Raw genomic sequence first — 18,094 nt, 5'->3', positions numbered from 1 at the left:
CATTAATTGCGCAGAAAATTGCAATTTTTCTGGCATATTTACCCCCTGCTCTGAGCTGGGGGTAAACACACCCGACTTGAGATTGGGCAGAGTGGTAAATCCGGCGGTAACCGTTACCACTGGATTTAAGGGCTACCGCCCAATTAGAGATGAGTGCCAATTTTATCAGGTAATATGTAATTCCCACATCAGCTTATTTCGTCTTGTTAAGAGTGTCACTGGTGGTAAAGCATCCGGAAATTAAGAGTTTTACTGCTCTGACAAATGCAGAGATTCATGCCTGAAACTCTTCAATGCTACATGATTTTGTGAGGATATTTTAACCACATGAAAAAACACACAGTACCAGATGCAGTATTACCCACCACATGCAGTAAAATGGCCCTTCCCCATGTATTTGTATGGGACACATCACACAGTCCGCTGACCCTTCCTTTTAAACATTCTTACGGCGCATAGTAACGGTACTTGAGTTTGGCGCTAGTCCCCAAGGAACTATTGTCAAACTCATAAGAAAGCCGCTTTATCTGAAACGCACAATCCACAGACGATGCAGTGAGTGCGGACTGAAAATAAAACCACCTCTGCGTTATCCTTTTATTTAGTTTAACAGCGTTAGAAATTGATATTAAAATCGAAAAAGCAGTAGCCTACTGCCTAAATATGTACTTTTAGCAATTATGTAATAATGAACGCTCCAAACTTGTTCAACATGCTTTATAAAAAAGGAAAATGCAATTTTGCTAGTATTTTGACAGAAAGTGAAGGTTTTATTAAAGACACAACAAATATTAAGCATTTTAATATTGTCTTTATTTGGCAGCAGTAAGAACAAATGTCATTGGAAATGTCAACCTCATAGTTTACTAGTATTTAAACTCCCATCATTTCTGGCCTCCAGGGCCTGGAAGGGCCAACTTGGGACGGTCTATCGTCTTCAGGGCAGTCCTGTTTTCTTGATCTCGTAGGATATCCATAAGTGTTACACCCTTTGTCTTTGTTAGGCTGTTCCTGATTACAATGAGACGTCTCTTCCTGGCCTCGAGGCTCAACAACTTCAAGGACTAGTCAGGCTGGGTCCCACATTGTTGTACTAAAAATGCAGTGGAATAATACTCTGTGCCTTTAAGAAAATTTCCACCGTCCATCATATTATTAGCAAATTTGCAATTTTATATCAAGGCACTGAGCCGTCATATTATGCATGTTAAAAATTTGGGATAAAACCAAAGCTGATGCATTAGTCAGAGGCTTACAATAATAAGAACTGAAAACAGACTCAGGAGGCCAACCGGCTGATCTGAGACTGTCTTCTAAAAAAAAGATCCTGCCCAGAAGCATCAATTCCCACGTGGCTCATAACCCAATGCACTCACGAGCTAACCAAAGTAGGGAAATAATCTGGCTTGTGCAGTGTGCGTAAGGCGATAAGGATTTGTGTTGCCGCACCTCAGGCGCTTCTTCCCATGCTAATCTGCCTTAAGACATCCAATCAAACATGAAACAGGGATTTTGGAAAAGGCAGTACATTCTACAAACCTGCTATTTTTCCAAGTCCTCTAAAAAATCGGGAAAGAAATGCAGGAGGGAAGGAACGATCTACTCTCTAGAGTCAGAAACTCCCCTGAAGGGAATCAGGCACAACAAAGTAAACTACTTGGAAGAGAGGGCTTGAGGGGACAAATCATCATCTGGCCAGTCCTTCAATAGTGAAAATAAGAAGTTCACACCTCAGAAAACTGAAAATGTGGCCGCAGGGGGGTGCTGGAGACATTTGCCCGTCAAGGACATGCACACGTGAGCAGGGGTCTGCAGAAAGGCAGCTCTCCAGATGTTTTACACTACAACTCCCATCAGCTCTAACCAGTGTAGTAAATGGTGGTGGATCTGGGAGTTTTAATCCAAAACATCTAGCAGGCCCCAGGTTGCAGACCCCTGCAACAGAGGAAGACTATATAGGGACCCCCCACAAGATGGCTGATTAAGGAATTCTAGGCCAGAGATTATGGGACAAAAAAAAATCCCATCCCTCTGCTTATACCTTTCAAAATCTAAACAAAACCATACTTGTATTGTATTACAAACCACACGGACTTCACTACACCACAGCAAACCAGACATAGGGCCTCATTACGACCCTGGCGTTAAGGGTTTAACGGCGCCGTAAAAGGTGTTGGCGCCGTTAAACCCTTAACGCCTCATTACGAGTTCCCTTTGGGGGACCCGACCTTAACGCCTGCTTTTAGCAGGCGTTAAAGTAGGGTGCCGCAAAGGGACCTTGGTGCTAAGTACGGTGCCGCAATTTGCGGCACCGTACTTAGCGCCTTCCCCATTCCCATTGAGCCCTATGGGGCAAAAATGGGAATTGGGAAGGGCCCATGGTGAATGGGGAATTACCGCCCTGCCAAACTTGGAATGGGGTGGTAATTCCGCCATTCACCATGGCGGACCCTGGCATGGACCATGGTGCTAATAGCACCATGGTTTAGCGCCGGGGTCGTAATGCGGCCCATAGCCTTGCACAACAGTACATGACAACTACCGACCGAAAAAACACAACTAAACTCAGCGAATGGTGTACACACCGAATTGAAGCTGCCAAGAGCACATCACAGCTCTCTTGCGCTTTTCCCCGCTCAGTCCTACTAACCTACTCCATACTCTTGCTTTTCAGATCCGCCAGAGCGCCAGGAGACCGGCCGGTGGGGATAGTGCGCAGTACAAATATCCTTTAACCTAACATGCAGTAGTGCTAGTAACCTATGAGTCTTACATTGACAAAGAACATGTGGTCTTGCTATCATATAAAGAGTTAACTGCACAGTAGGAAGGGTCCGGGCCTTGACATAACATTATAAAACACGTACACTGTTATTTATTTATTTTCAATTAGTAAAATGCAAATTTTAGTCTAAAACGTTTTACAAAAACTGAACTAGCATTTCATGAACATCAGCTTTGTTTGAATTGAACCGAACTAGAGATGAACTGTGCCCCAGCTATCCCAGCTGCCTGTCTTTGCTGACAAGACAGACCAGGCGGTGCTAGTCACAAATACGGCCTTTGACAATTCAAATGTTACAGAATGTGGGAGGGGGACTGTGTAACGCCATGGGTATATGCGGTGACCCAGGTCACAGGGAGGTCAGCACGGGGTCACCGCCAGGCCCCCGTAGTAGGTGCATTTGCTGTAAGTAGGATGCGGCGCTAGCCCCAGGTCACCGTTCTTCGGTGGTATTTTTGCGACAGAGCGCCCATATATAGTCATACATGCCTCGCATTTTGTTTCGATGCGTTGGCGGGGCCCAGTGAATGCGTCTCTTAATTTATTGTTGTTTGTTAAAGAAGAGACAAGGACTTTTCAAGAGCAACGAGTTCAAAGGTCAACAACCCCAAGTTAATTAAACATTCTCCATGGAATAGGGCTCAGCTGCTGCCCGCCAATTAGCAGGGACACTATTGAGCACTTAAAAGAATGCTCTTTAGGAGTCGCATGCTGTCTACAAAGAGGGTAACAGCGAAGAAAAAAAGCTGGAGCCAAAGCAAGTTGAACAGTGCGACACAGTGTAAACACTGGGAGTGGGGCGAGGTTGTTGCTAAAAAGTCTACGAAAGGTGCCCTTTCAGTTTGGACCAGCCACCTACAAGCCAAAACTATTGCATTAGAGTACAGTGAGAGCGAAATGGCGTATTAACAGGGACACCAGAGACGTCATTTCATATAAATGCCAGGGGTAGCGGAAGTGACATCACACGACCCTTGAAGTCTGATGACATCACAGGAAGTGTTGTCATTAAACCCCACCCCAAAGTGATATCACGGAAACGATGGAACACGACCTTTCACCCCTTGACAAAACAGGAAGTAGCATCACATAGCATTGTTCCCAAGTACACTACGAAAATTATGGTTACAATATCACTATAATGTGATATACAATGCATACAAGAATGGATCACCATATGTATTATTAAAATCAGTGTGTATAGGCCCATATTACCAAATGACTGTGAATGCAAGCAGACGTCAAAGGCCAAATTATATTATATAGCACTTGCGCTTAAGCGCTAACAAATATACATACAATATCACGCAACCTGTGTTGGTACTGATGTATCGACCTCAGAAGGATGAAAGGCTGAGTTGAGGTGTTTAAGAACAGACTAAATCAGTGACTCACCTACTGAAGTGTGCCTATAATAAACCTTTAATGAGTTTAGCAATTATTGTATAGAATTCCAGAAAGACACATTATTTGTTCTTCCTATTCTTTCTTATTTAGGGTCACTGCGGAAAGTGTTAAACTTGTGGAAGCCCTGTTTTTTGTAAAAAAAAATTTTAGGCCTGAACAAGAAAGCCAGCCACTCCAGAAGGAAAGAGCCACATGGCGCTGCCCACAGCCCAGGAGGTTGCATTAAAACATTTATTTTTTTTAAGTTTTCATTTTTTTGAGGGGTGTCAAGGGAGACCCGAGGGGTAGAAAAGGAGACCTCACAGGTTGCACTTGCCACCCCTGGCAACACCTAAGTGACGTCCCTGAGGGACACACAGCTTGTAGGCACTGTTAGATTATTTGCCCATCCTGTGCCTGTTTTAAGGATACCCCTATGGTCACTCCAACCCAGTTACTGCTTCTACCTGCTCATGGGAACTCTTTAAGCTTGCTTTAATCAAGCCTTACCATCAAACTGTGCACCTAAGCGCCTGCCAGTGTTTTCTCAAAGGAGTCTTCTGAGCGTTAATGACTTAATTGGAGCTGTAAACAGACTACTTGTGTAAGACCATGTAACCTGGTCTTGCTTCGGCTTCTCAAGTTTTATCAGCACTATGTGTGTCCTTCAATGAAGTCCTGTTAAAAACAAGTATTAGCAAAGCCAACAGTTTTAGTTTGTGTAGAAGTATTAGGCATTTTCCAGACACTGCATTATATACTCAGGTACTCACACCATTTTCACACCTGCTACCATCAAAGACCAGTTAATATTAGACCTGGAAGAGCCAGGGAAACCATGGGAAGGGCCGAGCCAGAGCCCAGCCGGGGGTTTGGCCTGGCTCTTAGGTCCAAATAGGAGTCAAGCAAGGGAAATGGCTGCACAAAATGGGAGAGTGGCCGGGCCACCGTAAGGGGCACGTTAAAAAAAAAGGGGAAAAAAGGGGAGGGTAAAAGGGTTGAGGGGCAACAAAAAGGGCTAAACAAAACTGGGGGCAACAAAATGTGGCTGGAAAAAGGGCTAAAGTGGATAATGGCTAATACAAGGGACTAAATGGGACTTGGGTGGTCAAAAAAGGGGGCTAAACAGGACTAGGGTAGCTAAAGGTTTGGGGGGCTAAAAGGGGTGGGGGCAAGAAAAGGAGTTAGTGGGTAAGAAAAGGGTTCACTTACCTTCTAAAATGTGCCACTGCCGCCGCTTTCCGGCATCAGCACCAGGAAGTGTTTCACCTGTCCTGCCCCTGCCAATCAACGAGTGGCTGGGCAGGACAAAAAAAGAAAACCGACATGCTACCGATTTTGCCGGTATCACTTACAGGAGTACGTGTGCCTGGCTTATGGTCCCAGCCAATCAATGAGTGGCGGGGGCGGGTCTACAAGTCAAATGGCCGGGGCCGGAACCAGCAGACACGTTCCTGTAAAGTGCTGCCAGCATTCCAGGAGCACGTCTTTTTTTGTTTTTTATTGCAGAAGTGCTGGGGAGAGGGGGCATTCAGTGGTGCTTCTGTCCTGCTTACCTGAGTAGAGGATCAGGTCAGCTCATACCTGCCTAACCTCCGGATTTTTCGAGGAGACTCAGGAATTTTAGCCATTTCTCCGTCTCTGGAAAAGACCCTGGTATCTCAGGAATTTTTATGGTGGAAAGCTTTCACCGATTGTTTTTTTTTTTTGTTTGTTTAATGCTTGCAGGACTTCGCCGCCTCAGACTCCCTGCCTGAGTGTGGCTTTGTCTCTGCAGCAATGACTGTAACGCTTCCAGCACATTGGCAAAAAGAATGCAGGTGAAGCAAAATAACACGTGCGTTTATTTTGCTTCATCTATCATTCTTTTTTGCCGACTTTCAATGCGAACACACGTTTCTTTTGCTTTCGTTCTTTTTGCCCAGGTTAGGGTAGACTCTGCCTCATTGAACCACAGACATCAGGTTTGCAGTCTGGACAACTCACCACTGCACTAAATAACCTGATGAAAAACAACTAAGGTGAAATGACCAATTTCGGTACTACAAAATTCAAGGACAAACTTTGTGTTGGTTCTTGGAGTTTACATGTGCACATTTTAAAGTGTTGATTTTATGGAAGGCGAATGCCTTTTGTCCTATGCAATTTGGGTGGTTGTGAAAAGGTAATTTAATGATATACGCATATTTCACATTGAACTGCAAATTTTGACATCACATAACATTACAACAGAATTTACCTTTTTGCATGTGGGCGGGGCCATGTAAAAAATGGGCGGAGTTTGTGTGACTGTGGGCGGGGCATAAATCTCTGGAATTTTGATTTTCAAATGTAGGCAGGAATGGGTCAGAGCCCTAAGTGGGGCTCGGGCATCCCGGGCCCTGGCGGGCTCGTCCAGCTCTAGTTAATATCACTATGGCAGTGCCTGGCAAGTGCCTTTCCCATGCCTGCACAAAAGCCCAAACGGTTGGTATTGCCAATCCCTGTTTCTTTTATTTTTCCGCTCTCCGCTGCTTTCTTTTCGACCCTCCCCTCCCTGTTAAGTTTCCCCTTTTGTGTCTTGCCTCCCCGCGCGTTCTTATTGTCTCTAACCACTTCCTCTTCCTATGATCGTTTGTCACCTTGTCCTCTTTGTTCATACTTTTTATTTGGCTATTTCCCACTCAAATGTTGTTTAGCTTGCTCTTGTGTAATCTTGCTGTCTTCCTCTCTGTATTCTTTTTTACTTCCGCACACCCTTGCTGTCTCTTGTGTTTGTTTGGTCTCTTCCTTTGGCTTGCTTTCTCCCCCATTGTCTTGTTTGCTTGCTTTCTCATGGACTTTTTCTTTTTTTTTAACCTTTTGTTTATTGGCAGAAAGTTAAGACAGGAATAGCACATTTGCACAGATATATACAAAAATCACAACAACGGCACAGTTAGGAATTATATCATACATTTTGAGGCAGCTCCAGAGTGGGGGGGTTATTGACAACTCAAGAGGAGGCAAGATGTTTAGTATTTATGGTAGTGTGACAGGCTGATCCGGCAGGGGAGCGGGGCCCCACTCAACCTCATCTTTATTGTTCAGATAGGTGCAGAATTCTGTCCACACATTCTTTGGACGAGATGGCATGGGCAAGGATCCGATATACTCCTCCTCACAGGTTTGTACCCAGGTGAGGGCCTTCAACCACATTCCAAAGGTGGGGGAAGAGCGGCGTTTCCAACCTTGCAAGATACATCTTTTAGCAACAATAGCACACACATTTAAGAATTTAGACATTTTTTTAGCATTTTCTCCAGACCATATGCCAAACAACAGGGCCAGCGGGTCGAGGTCTACTGGGGACCCAATTATCTCTGTGAGCACTCTCGTTTCTTCCAGCCAGAACGCCCTCAGCGCAGTACAGGACCAAAACATGTGCATATGATCTGCCTCCTCAGAGTTGCATTTCGGGCACTTGTGGGCAGGGGAGCATGTGAAGTTCGCTACTCTGAGCGGTGTGTAATAAAGTCTGTTCAGTAATTTATATTGTGTACAACGGAATCTAGCACTTAGGGAGAGACTGCGCGTGTGCGCACACATGTTGTACCACATGCCATCAGTGATTTCCACTCCCAGCTCTCTGGCCCAGGCTTCCCTTCTCATGGTCTTTTTCTCTCGTGTTTTCTTGCTTTCTCTTTTGCCTCCTGTGTTCACAAATGTTAACTTGTTTTATTGGCTACCTTTGTTTGCTTGCTTGGCTACCTTTGCTTGCTTGGCTACCTTTTGCTTGTGTTCCCACGCTTTCTTGGCTTCTTTCGCTTGTGTTCTTCTGTTGCTTTCTTTTGATTTCCTGCCTATGTTCTGTTTCTTTTGTGACCTGCTACTTTCTCTTATCTTCTTGGATATTTAGGCCTGTGCTACTTTGCTTTCCTTCATCACATATCCGAGTGGGTACCAAAATGAGGGCATAAACAGAGGTTGAGGTAAAAAAAAAAAAAACAAACAGCTGTTTTGGCATAACACACAAAGTCTCCAAGGATATTATTGCCCAAAGTTCCAACAGTTGTAGTTGCCTCCAAAGTTCACAAAAGAATGGGGTCTTTCTCGCAAACTTCAATCATAATCCAGTATAGTTCCTGATGCCCCTCCACATCCCCTCCTCTGCTTGATGTGGAGAGCGCATTTATTCTATTGACAAACTGTAAGAAATAAGAATATTTTACACAATGGCTCTTAAAATAGCTCTTTGAAAAGTAGCACCCGGGGAGGGTGCCTGAGCCAACCAGCTTGTCCGAATTGTGGGCTGAATCACATGTTCCAAGCAAGCTTGGAGATGAGAGTACCTGCCCCGCCATCTTGCCCCACTGTCCCCTTCCCTCCAGTCTTCAAACTCTACCCCAACCTCTCCAACCACCCCACTTGTTTACTCCGGTGGCAGTGCCACCGCAGATCCTCCATCCCAGGCTGCGATGGAAATGGAAAGAGGTTCTGCATGAGGTAATCATTTGTTTGAGTGAACAGGATGCCTTTTGGCCACGGGGCGTTACCAAGGCACCATTTTGACACCCAAGACAAACCTAAAACTGTATACCTCAAAACCTACCCAGTCCGTCAACCCCTTGCCTTGGGCCAGTCGTGCCCTCTTGAACTTTCCAGTTCTGACATTCTGGGGTTATTCCCTCTTCCTGATGTTCTCCTCATACCACCTTCTGCCATTCCACTCCTATCCCCTCCCGCCCTCTTGATGGTTGTCTCCTGTCACCTTCTACCTTTCTCCCCCTACCCCTTTAACCCTTTCCTGATGTTCTTCCCGTACCACTTCCTGACATACTCCTCCTAGTACCTTTTACCCCCTCCTGATGGTCTCCTCCTAATGTTCTCCTCCTATCACCTTCTGCCATTATCCTTCTAATGTTCTCCTCCTACCACCTCCTACTCCTAATATTCTCTTACCACCTTCTGCCATTCTACTCCTATCCCCTCCACCCTCTTGATGGTCTTCTATCACTTTCTGCCATTCTCCTCCCACCCCTTTAGCCACCTCTGATCTTCTATCACCGCTGAGCATTTTCCGTCTAGCACCGCTGGTTATTCTTCTCCGTTTTCTCCCCAACCTCTGCCTGTTCGCTAATCTCTGCATTGCCAATGCAGTCCCATCACCTGCTACTTCTTCCACAAACACCCACCCACTGCTGTCCTAAACAGTGTTTTCTATACCCTATAAGGGCCATCCCCTGGGTTTGACTAGTGGTAATGCTCTTCCAGTGTGAGTCATAATGAAATGGGGATCAAGATTTTCCTCATCTTTTGATAGACTCCCAAAGCAGTGTTTGTTTTGGGGGCGGGAGTAAGAATTTTCAGAATATTAGTCATGAACTGAATGAAGGACTGCCTTCCCAAATACTCCTTCCTGAGGTGAAAACGAGTATAGACAGTAATGTTTTACAAAGGTAAGGATGGTAGACCAATGGGCTGGCACACAGAAGTCCCTTATCGGCATCCCCTCTTTGTAGGGCAGATGCTGTTGTCATGCACCTCATAGAATAGGCCTTTAGGCCTTCTGGAGAGTCATTTTAGCCAATCTATAGCATTCTCCAATGCTCAGAATAATCAATCTAGACTGGGTTGGTTTCTTTACTGCTAGTCCTAATTTATGACCCGTGTATCCAATGAAGAGCTGTTCATCTTGTCGAATCTTTGGCATTGTGAAATATAGAAACCCAGAGCTCATCTTGGGTCTAGTCTATGTAGCCTCTCCTCTTCCTTTCCAGGATGAGGGGGTTGGTAAAAAGTTGGTAACATTTTTTTTTTTTTTAGATACATGGAATACAGAGACTATTTTAGGTAGAAACAAAGGTTTTACCTTAGGAACGAGCTTCTCTCTATAAAAAGTAGTAAATGGGGGTTTACCAGATAATTCCTGCAACTCACCCTGCGGACTGAGGTTCGAGCTATTCACAAAATGCTCTTAAAAGTCAGAAGTTTTAATGGACACAAATCAAGCGGCTCAAAAGGCGCACACAAGACATTTTAGAACAAGATTCAAATCCCAAACCGGGACTAAGGAGTTGGGGGAAACACGTTGCTAAGTCCTTTGATAAATTGTATGACTAAAGGAATTTTAAAGTACAACACTTGCTCAGAAGAGCGTTTAAAAATTGAAAGCACTGACAAATAACCTTTAATGGTTCCAATTTGGAGCCCCAGATATTCCAAATGCAGCAAGAAAGACAACACCATAGGTGTATTACATTGAAATGGGTCCACATTCTTATCTCTGCACCAGTTGCAGAACCTGTTCCAATGGCAACAGTACAAAGATGTATTTGCTGGCCTGGTCGAAAGCAAAATCGCCATTACCTCATCCGCAAGGTCCCAATCCTTGTATCTCAACCTCTCAGAAACCATGTGTGAAAGTTGAGTGTCCCAACCTCTGGAAGGAGAACCCGACCCTCCTCTCGCGAGAGAAGGTCCTCCCTTTGTGGAAGACGCATTGGAGGGCAGATGGACATGTCCAGAAGGTTGGGGTACCAGGTCCTTCTGGCCAAATCCAGAACAAACAGGATCATGGATTTCCTAAACTTTCTCAACCTCCACTACGAACATGTCCCCTAGAGCTCCTCTTGGGGGGGGGGGGGGGGGGGGAGTTCCTGGAGCAGAACAGTTCACACTTCCGGTCATGAACAGGTCTACGTGGGAAGAGTGACTATTTCTTGAAGGGCTTCCTGAGCTAGTTACCACTCCCTTCGGGCAGCTGCGTCGTTTGGTTTCAGCTCCACCTTCTGGCTTTCCTTTAACCACAAGGCCCGATCACCCTTCGGATGCTCTTCTGTGCTCACCTGCAGCTCCGCTTCCCTTCTGCGGATGCTGGCGGCTACTTTGTTTCCTTTTCTTTGCCCGCAGCTCCAGCTGCGCATCTCAGACCACAGAGGCTCCCAAACCTGTGCTTTTCTTACAGCTTGCTCCTGGGCTCCACAGTTCCCCCAGGATCATCTGCCAGCATCCCGGTTTCTCTGCAGGACCCCCCACAGCTGCCTCATCGCACACAGGACTCCCTGCTGGTCTGAGTGCTGCTGGTCTCCTCCCTTCTTATACACCTGCAACCACTTGACAGGTGTGAGTACACAATTGGACGTGCCTGACCTTTACAGTGCTCTGCAGGTATCTTCCTTGTACCAGTATTAGAGTGGTGAAATGACTTACTAGTGTTCACTACTCCTAGTTGCCTCTTCCTCATCCCAGTACTGTAGTAGGTTGAATGAGGAAAAATGAGGGGAGCTGCGTTACAATTGGCCATAAAGGCTGGGGGAAGGTTAAATTGGTTATGATAAGGAAAAGGGCGATACCAGGTCTCGCCTGTGGTACCCTTTTCCCAAGGACCCTCCACCCAGGTGATCCTCCCTCGCTTCTCCACACCCAGGGTTAGGATCCAAAAACAATGGCCTTTCCCTGGCCACCTGAAAAGAGGATCCAGGAGGAGGAGTGGGGATACCCTCTGGTTTCTCACAAATACACTATATAGCAAGACAGAGGAACATAACATGACAGCAATACTTAGCAAGCCATTGCAGTACATGACATTCATGCAGTGGCAGTCTCTGGGCACATTCTGGCTAAACATACCATGTTGGGAACTGAGGGGGGAGAATCTGGTAATATAATAGCAAAACCTGTGAGATAGTGGCAGAACTGGCGATACCCATTACACGGAAGGAGTGCCTGGTTACATTATGGCATTACCTTGCACACAGTGAGAATATTTGGGCATATGATGGCACTACCATGCCAAATGGTTAGATGACCTGGACATAGGATGACAAAACCTGGTATGTGGTGATAGTTTATTGCTATGCAATATAAATGCATGAGGGAAGTACCTAAACAGATCATGGCTATACCAAAGAGGCGGAAAGCATCCTGGGCACAGCAGGGCAATACCTACAAGATAGGAGGAGTACCTGGCTCTACCCTTATAGGTTCCATGGGGCGAGTGTCTGTGTATGTTTGCCTGTGTGTGTACGTCGTATTTGTGTGTGTGTCTACATGTGATATACTGAAGTCAGACTTATTGGATTTGCCAATGTGTATTTCCCTCTGAAATGTTGCCCAAAGTTTTCGAAGAGGCGAGTGCTCCCTCTATCAGAAAAGGTAAACAGACCATTAGGCACACTTGTGTTTCTACTGGTTGATGACAACTGTTGCTTTCTCCACTCTTGCAGGTTTGGCTTCAGGTTTAGTGCCGATGTATGTGGGAGAGATTTCCCCGACGAGCCTGCGGGGGGCACTGGGGACCCTGCACCAGCTTGCCATCGTCATTGGCATCCTTATAGCACAGGTAATCCAATGACCCATCAATTCAAGCAATCAAAAGAGATTAGTACAACCCACGGATGTTTAAATAAAAAAAAAAGAATCGCGGAAGAAAAGAGTCTATTTTGGTCGAATTAACACATTTTCTGGGGGCTTTTTGCACTTTATTTTTTTTTAATAATGCGAGGGGAGACCGTTTAAACCCCCTCTCCCCAACTATTTTTTTTAAATGTGCAAAAATTTAGCTAAAATTCAACCAAATATGCTCAGTCTTTTCTACTGCGATTTTTTTCGCATTTGTTTTTTTTTTCAACGCCCCAAACATTCACTTAAGCACAAGCAGGACATGCAAACCCTTGCTATTACTCTCACAGCTGCGACACCACAACCTTGCCGATTACTGCATGATCCGCTTCTGCCCATCATGCCCCTATCTTTGAAGCTCTCATGCTTTTCTTGCTTCCTCTAGGTATTGGGCCTGGACACCATCTTGGGAACGGCAGAGCTCTGGCCACTATTGCTCGGGCTGACTATAATTCCAGCCATGCTGCAGGTCACCCTTCTCCCCTTCTGCCCAGAGAGCCCGCGGTACCTCTACATCATCCGGAATGAAGAAGCAAAGGCCAAGAAAAGTGAGTGTGTGATTGAGCCAAAATTGATCCCAAACCACTAGCTTCTGGGGACGCCTCCTGAAATGTGCACAGTGCCCCTCCCAAGGTAACCCTACCGTAAACATACATGGTGCCCAGGACTTCCACGTTTCAGGTGATGTGTCCGTGACCTATAGAGGTTTCTTTTGGTGTGGAAATAAATGAATGTTTCTTTGGGGCTCTGGGGCGAACAATCCATACTCCTACATCCCGTGTCCTATCTTCACTACCGCATGGACGTCCCTCGCTAGAGACGGGAACGGAACCTTTTTCACACAAAAAAGCCTTTGCCCTTCACATTTAGTTGAGCACGGAAGTGTAGTACCAGGAGCATGTGCTCCTCTGACTCCACCGCCACACCTCAGTTCTCTTTTCCGCAGTGACAGGAGCACACCTGCTTCTCCTGTGCTGGTGGTTGAGGCCTTTTCCCTCCTAATTCCACGAGATTAACCTTCCCCCGGGATCCAGTGTCCCATTAATCCTTTTTTAAGTGTTACACTTTTTGATTCTATTACTTTTCTACACTTACCTCCGGGACCCATGCTCTCCCCGGCACATGTCGGCCTTCAGTAGGTGCGCCTCCTGCGAAGGCTCCTTTCTGGCATCGGACCCGCACGTGCTGTGCCTGCAGTGCCTCGGATAAGACCACGGCTGGGACATCTATTCAGCGCGCAACGCGCTTACACCTCGGTCACTCAAGAAGCGGCTCGTAAGGTGGAGGGAGCTCTTCTTCAGGTCCCCGTCAAAACACATCAAGGAGTACGTGCACAGGAAAACCAGGCCCAAGGTAAGTATACTATTTTCAAAAGCACCATGCAAGGGCGATTCCTTCCCTCAGAAGACCCCCGAGCAGGAGGGATCGCTCAGATCCTATTACCAACCAAGGCTCCCAGAACTACTGGTCTACCGACCGAGGGATCCAGGGATCCTCCTGGGCCAAGGACTCTTGTACCAGGAAATATCCCAAGGGGCCTGCCCTGATACCGGGCAACAGCCCAGTGGGGCGCCTACATGCAGGAGCACTACCGGTTGTATGCCTGAGGGCGGTAAGTCTCCCAGGTCCACACCTGAGGTGCAGAAGGGCCATAAAGGCTGGGGGAGGGTCAAGTACCTCAGCGGACAAGCAATTCCTGGGCTTGTCAGTCCAAGGCAAAATGGCATCCCAGACTGACAAAATGGCACCGTGCATGGAGGCACACCTTTCCCAGTCAGGCGGCTTGCAGGGGGTCATGCCTCCAGCTCCCAGGCAAGACTTTGCTCCGCAGGTGGAATGGTCACCCATGCATACCCTCCAGATGGCGTGGTGTACAGCCTACCCAGTCCTGTCCTTGTAGGTGCATTACACAGAGATGAGTTATACGCAATCCAGGCACAGCATGGCAGAGCTCGGCCTTTCACCCCAGTGACCCCTGTGGTTCCGGCAGCTCAGGAGTGCTCCCCTCCTGGAAGCGAGGAGCGCTTCTTTGACAAATGTATGACCCTAATGAAGTCTTCACAAAGGATGGGCATTTTTAAGGGCAGGATAAAGGAGATGAATCCACTGCAACCTTTGGCACCGGTACTTGCGCAGTGGTCTCTGGTGCAGCCCCGGCCCCAGTGTTCACTCCACCCTCTCAGGCTCCAGTGCTGCCCACTACAATGCCAGTGCCGGTACAACCCTCCACTCAGATACAGTCTCCACCACTTGCCACTCCACAGGTCCAGGAGATACAACCAGGGACCCCGCCTGGCAACAGTGTAGACCAGGGAATCGCTGATCCCATCCCCAGGTAGCTAGAGACCAGACAAACACAGACGAGGAGGAAGACTCCAATACCTCAACCTCAGCCCGAGGATCCCAAGGACAGGCTGGCAGACCTAGAAGAGTATCTGGGTATCCCCAAATCGCAGTAGCAGCAGCCGGAGGTGCGGGTCCTCACAGAGGTACTGACCATTAAAGCTTTCATGAGGTAGGGCATTCCTTTGCAAAAGGACATAGAGATACTAGACAAAAAGAGCCGAGTTAAACCACACTCGACACAGCTCACCAACAAACGCCTGGTTGCTAAATACAGGCAGGTGGAAGGGGACACCCAGCTGCTGTCAGTCCACCCTCAGCCGCATTCCTCTTTATAGCCAGGGCATCCATGTATGCCAAACCACAGGCTTCCACATCAACCTCAAACTTGCTGGTTAAGGAGAATAACATTTTGGATGCCTATGGAAAAAATACTTACTGAAATGTAGGGCTTCACCTCAGGCAAGTGAAAGAGGATGCCATGCTGGCTGCAGCCAATCAATGGCTATGAAGGGAAACTGCAGAGTTCCTTCCAGAACTGCCGGTCCACAAGCAGGCAGACTTCAATTCCGGATTATCCAAAGCTAAGTTAGTAGCACAGGACGTCCTGGAGTCCACCGTGGGCCATATAGTTATGGCAGGTAGAGCCATCTGCACTGCTACTGATATGCGTAGGTCGGCTTGGATGAGGGCTACCAGATTTAACCCAAATATCTAGGAACATATTCGGGATCGCCCCTCGCCCCGGGGGGCGGGGTTTGTTTCATTCTTCAACAGAGAATTGAACAAGAAAAAGTGCAGCTCGCAGACTGCCAAGTTGCTGGCCATCCTGGCTAAACAGGCCTGGAAATCTTATTGGGAGAGGTTGGACGTTTGAGGACTTCCAGGAACACAGGGCATGCCAATGAGACAGGTCTCCAAGCCTGCACAGGCTTAAACAGCAAAGGACCTCAAACAAGGGCTTCTACCAGTCCCCCTCCCTGGCACCCGCCTCGGACAAAAAGAAGCAATGAAGTTTGCATCAAGATCCACAGTTTTCCAGTTCGGGGGCAGGCTTGCTCTCCACATTCAGTCCTGGTGAACTTACTTCACGGATCCATGAATCCTGTCAGTGGTATCCCACAAGTTCCAGATTCCTCTTCCCCTGCCCTCCCCATGCCCCTCAGATCGGGACACCAACCCTCCTGGCAGTAATCTTGGTGCTCATACGGAATGGCGCAGTGAAGGAAGTCCCGTCCTCACAGAGACTTGGGATTTTATTCATGAATTTTAACAATACAGAGGAAGAACCAGGCAGGCCTGCGAGTGGTCCTCAATCCGTCCTACCTAAATCTTTACCTACCCCACAAAAGGTCAAGATGGTTCCACCGGCTCAGATTGCAGAGTCTCTGTGTGGGGGAGACTGGACGTGCTCCCTCAACCTGAAAGATGCTCATCTTCACATCCCTATTTGGCAGCCCCACTGGGCCTACCTCTGGTTCAGGGTGATGGGCTACCATTTTCTGTACAGGGTTCTCCCGTTTTTGTTGAACTCTGCCCCTCGGGTATTCACCAGGTTAATGAACTTGGATTCTGCAGTCTTCAGGCCAGAGGGCCACCAGGTTTACCTGTACACCTAGACGACTAGCTGGTCAGGGCGGGGGTCCCCAAGTGCGGAGCAGGATATGGCTCTTTGGCTTATGGACATCTTGTAAGAGCTGTGGTTCTCCACCCACAAGAGCAAGTCACAACTGCGGGCCACCCAGACACTGGTCTTCCTTGGACTGCTTTGGGATAGAAGGGGGAAAATGATTTTCCCGACGGCAGGAAAGGACTGGGCCATCTTCTCAGAAGAACGTCAACCACAGCCTGGTGGTTCCCACACTTGCTGGGTATCATGGCAGTGTGCCTGTTGGCTATTCCACATACAAGAATCAGGATGAGGTGTATACAGCTGTACCTAGGTACCTCGTGGAACCAGGATACAGACCCCCAGGCAGCGATGGTCTCCAACCCAGTGGCGCTCCGTCAGGGTTTGGCATTGTGGAGGCAGTGGGAGAAGCTTTTCTCCAGGCAGCATGGACCATCATGACCGACTCCTCACTGGAAGGGGTGGGGGGGGGTTTGGTCACCCTGGGCAACCACTACACACACAGACTGTGGTCCGACAAGGACAGGGCAGCCATATCAACCTCATTGAGTTGATGCAACCCTTCAGACATTCCTGCTGCTGGTCAAAGACAGTACGGTGTGCCTTCAGACGGACAGCTCAACCTGCATGTACTACATCAACAAGCAGGGGGGCACCAGTTCCCCAGCCCTGTGTATGCTGTCCATCCAGATCTGGGAGTGGGCGATAGAGCATAATATACACTACACAGTGATACACCTGCCAGGGGAGGTCAAACTGGAGACTGATGGGGTCAACAGACTGGGCGTGGACAATTACGAATACAATTATGCCCGCAAGTCCTGGCAGAGATCTCAGAGATGGGTAGATCTATTTGCCACACAAGAGGTGCCACCAGTTTGCCTACCAGATGGGGTTGGGCAGAGTCACTGAGAGACGTGCTACACCTGTAGTGGAACGGCCTTTGGGTATATGCACTCCCCTTGACCCTGCTGATCCACAGTCATCTGCAAGGTGCAGGGCCTCAGGCTCAATCTGATCATTCCACGGTGGCCAGCCAGACCATGGTACTCAGAGCTTTTGAGGCTAGCGGCGCAGGGTTCCATTCCTCTTCCGGGCCAGGTACCTCCCCTCCTCACGCAGCAAGTGGTGTGGGGGGTGGTCCACCCGGCTCTGAAGAGGCTAGCCCTAGCAGCCTGGTTCCTGAAAATGTGACACTGCAACATCTGCAGTTGTCCCAAGAAAATATACGCATCATTCAACGAGCAAGGAGTGACTCCACTAGGAGCCCGTACAAGAGCAAATGGACCAGGTTTTGTTACTGGACAAAAGAAAAGGGCATAGCTCCTATGTGTTGCACATTTGATCAAGTGCTATAATTCTCAGCATACCTAGCAGAATCAGGCATGCAGGTCGACACTTGCTGTACTTACCTGGCTGCCATAGAAGCATACAGGACCTCAGACAGTATGTCTTACTCCAGGTGATCAAGAGGCATCTTACAGGTTTGATGCGGTTGTACCCCCATGTGAAGCGTCTGCACCCGGTCTGGGATCCCAATGTGGTGTGTTTGGGGCACTAGTGCATAAGCCGGTCGAGCCCATGGCATC

General features: G+C 47.7%; 1 protein-coding gene across 1 annotated transcript in view; it reads left to right on the top strand.

The window, feature by feature from the left end:
• Nucleotides 1-18,094, top strand: part of SLC2A4 (solute carrier family 2 member 4) — a 386,485-nt gene that overhangs the window by 226,467 nt on the left and 141,924 nt on the right. The window contains exons 5-6 of the mRNA XM_069645770.1: nucleotides 12,358-12,473; nucleotides 12,918-13,080. Of these exons, the coding sequence (XP_069501871.1) occupies nucleotides 12,358-12,473; nucleotides 12,918-13,080 (279 nt within the window). The remainder of the gene's footprint in view (nucleotides 1-12,357; nucleotides 12,474-12,917; nucleotides 13,081-18,094) is intronic.

The sequence above is a fragment of the Ambystoma mexicanum genome, chromosome 1p (genome assembly GCF_040938575.1).
Source record: "Ambystoma mexicanum isolate Mex_15411 chromosome 1p, UKY_AmexF1_1, whole genome shotgun sequence".
Lineage (NCBI taxonomy): Eukaryota > Metazoa > Chordata > Amphibia > Caudata > Ambystomatidae > Ambystoma > Ambystoma mexicanum.
This window is presented reverse-complemented; position numbering and strand designations above follow the sequence as displayed.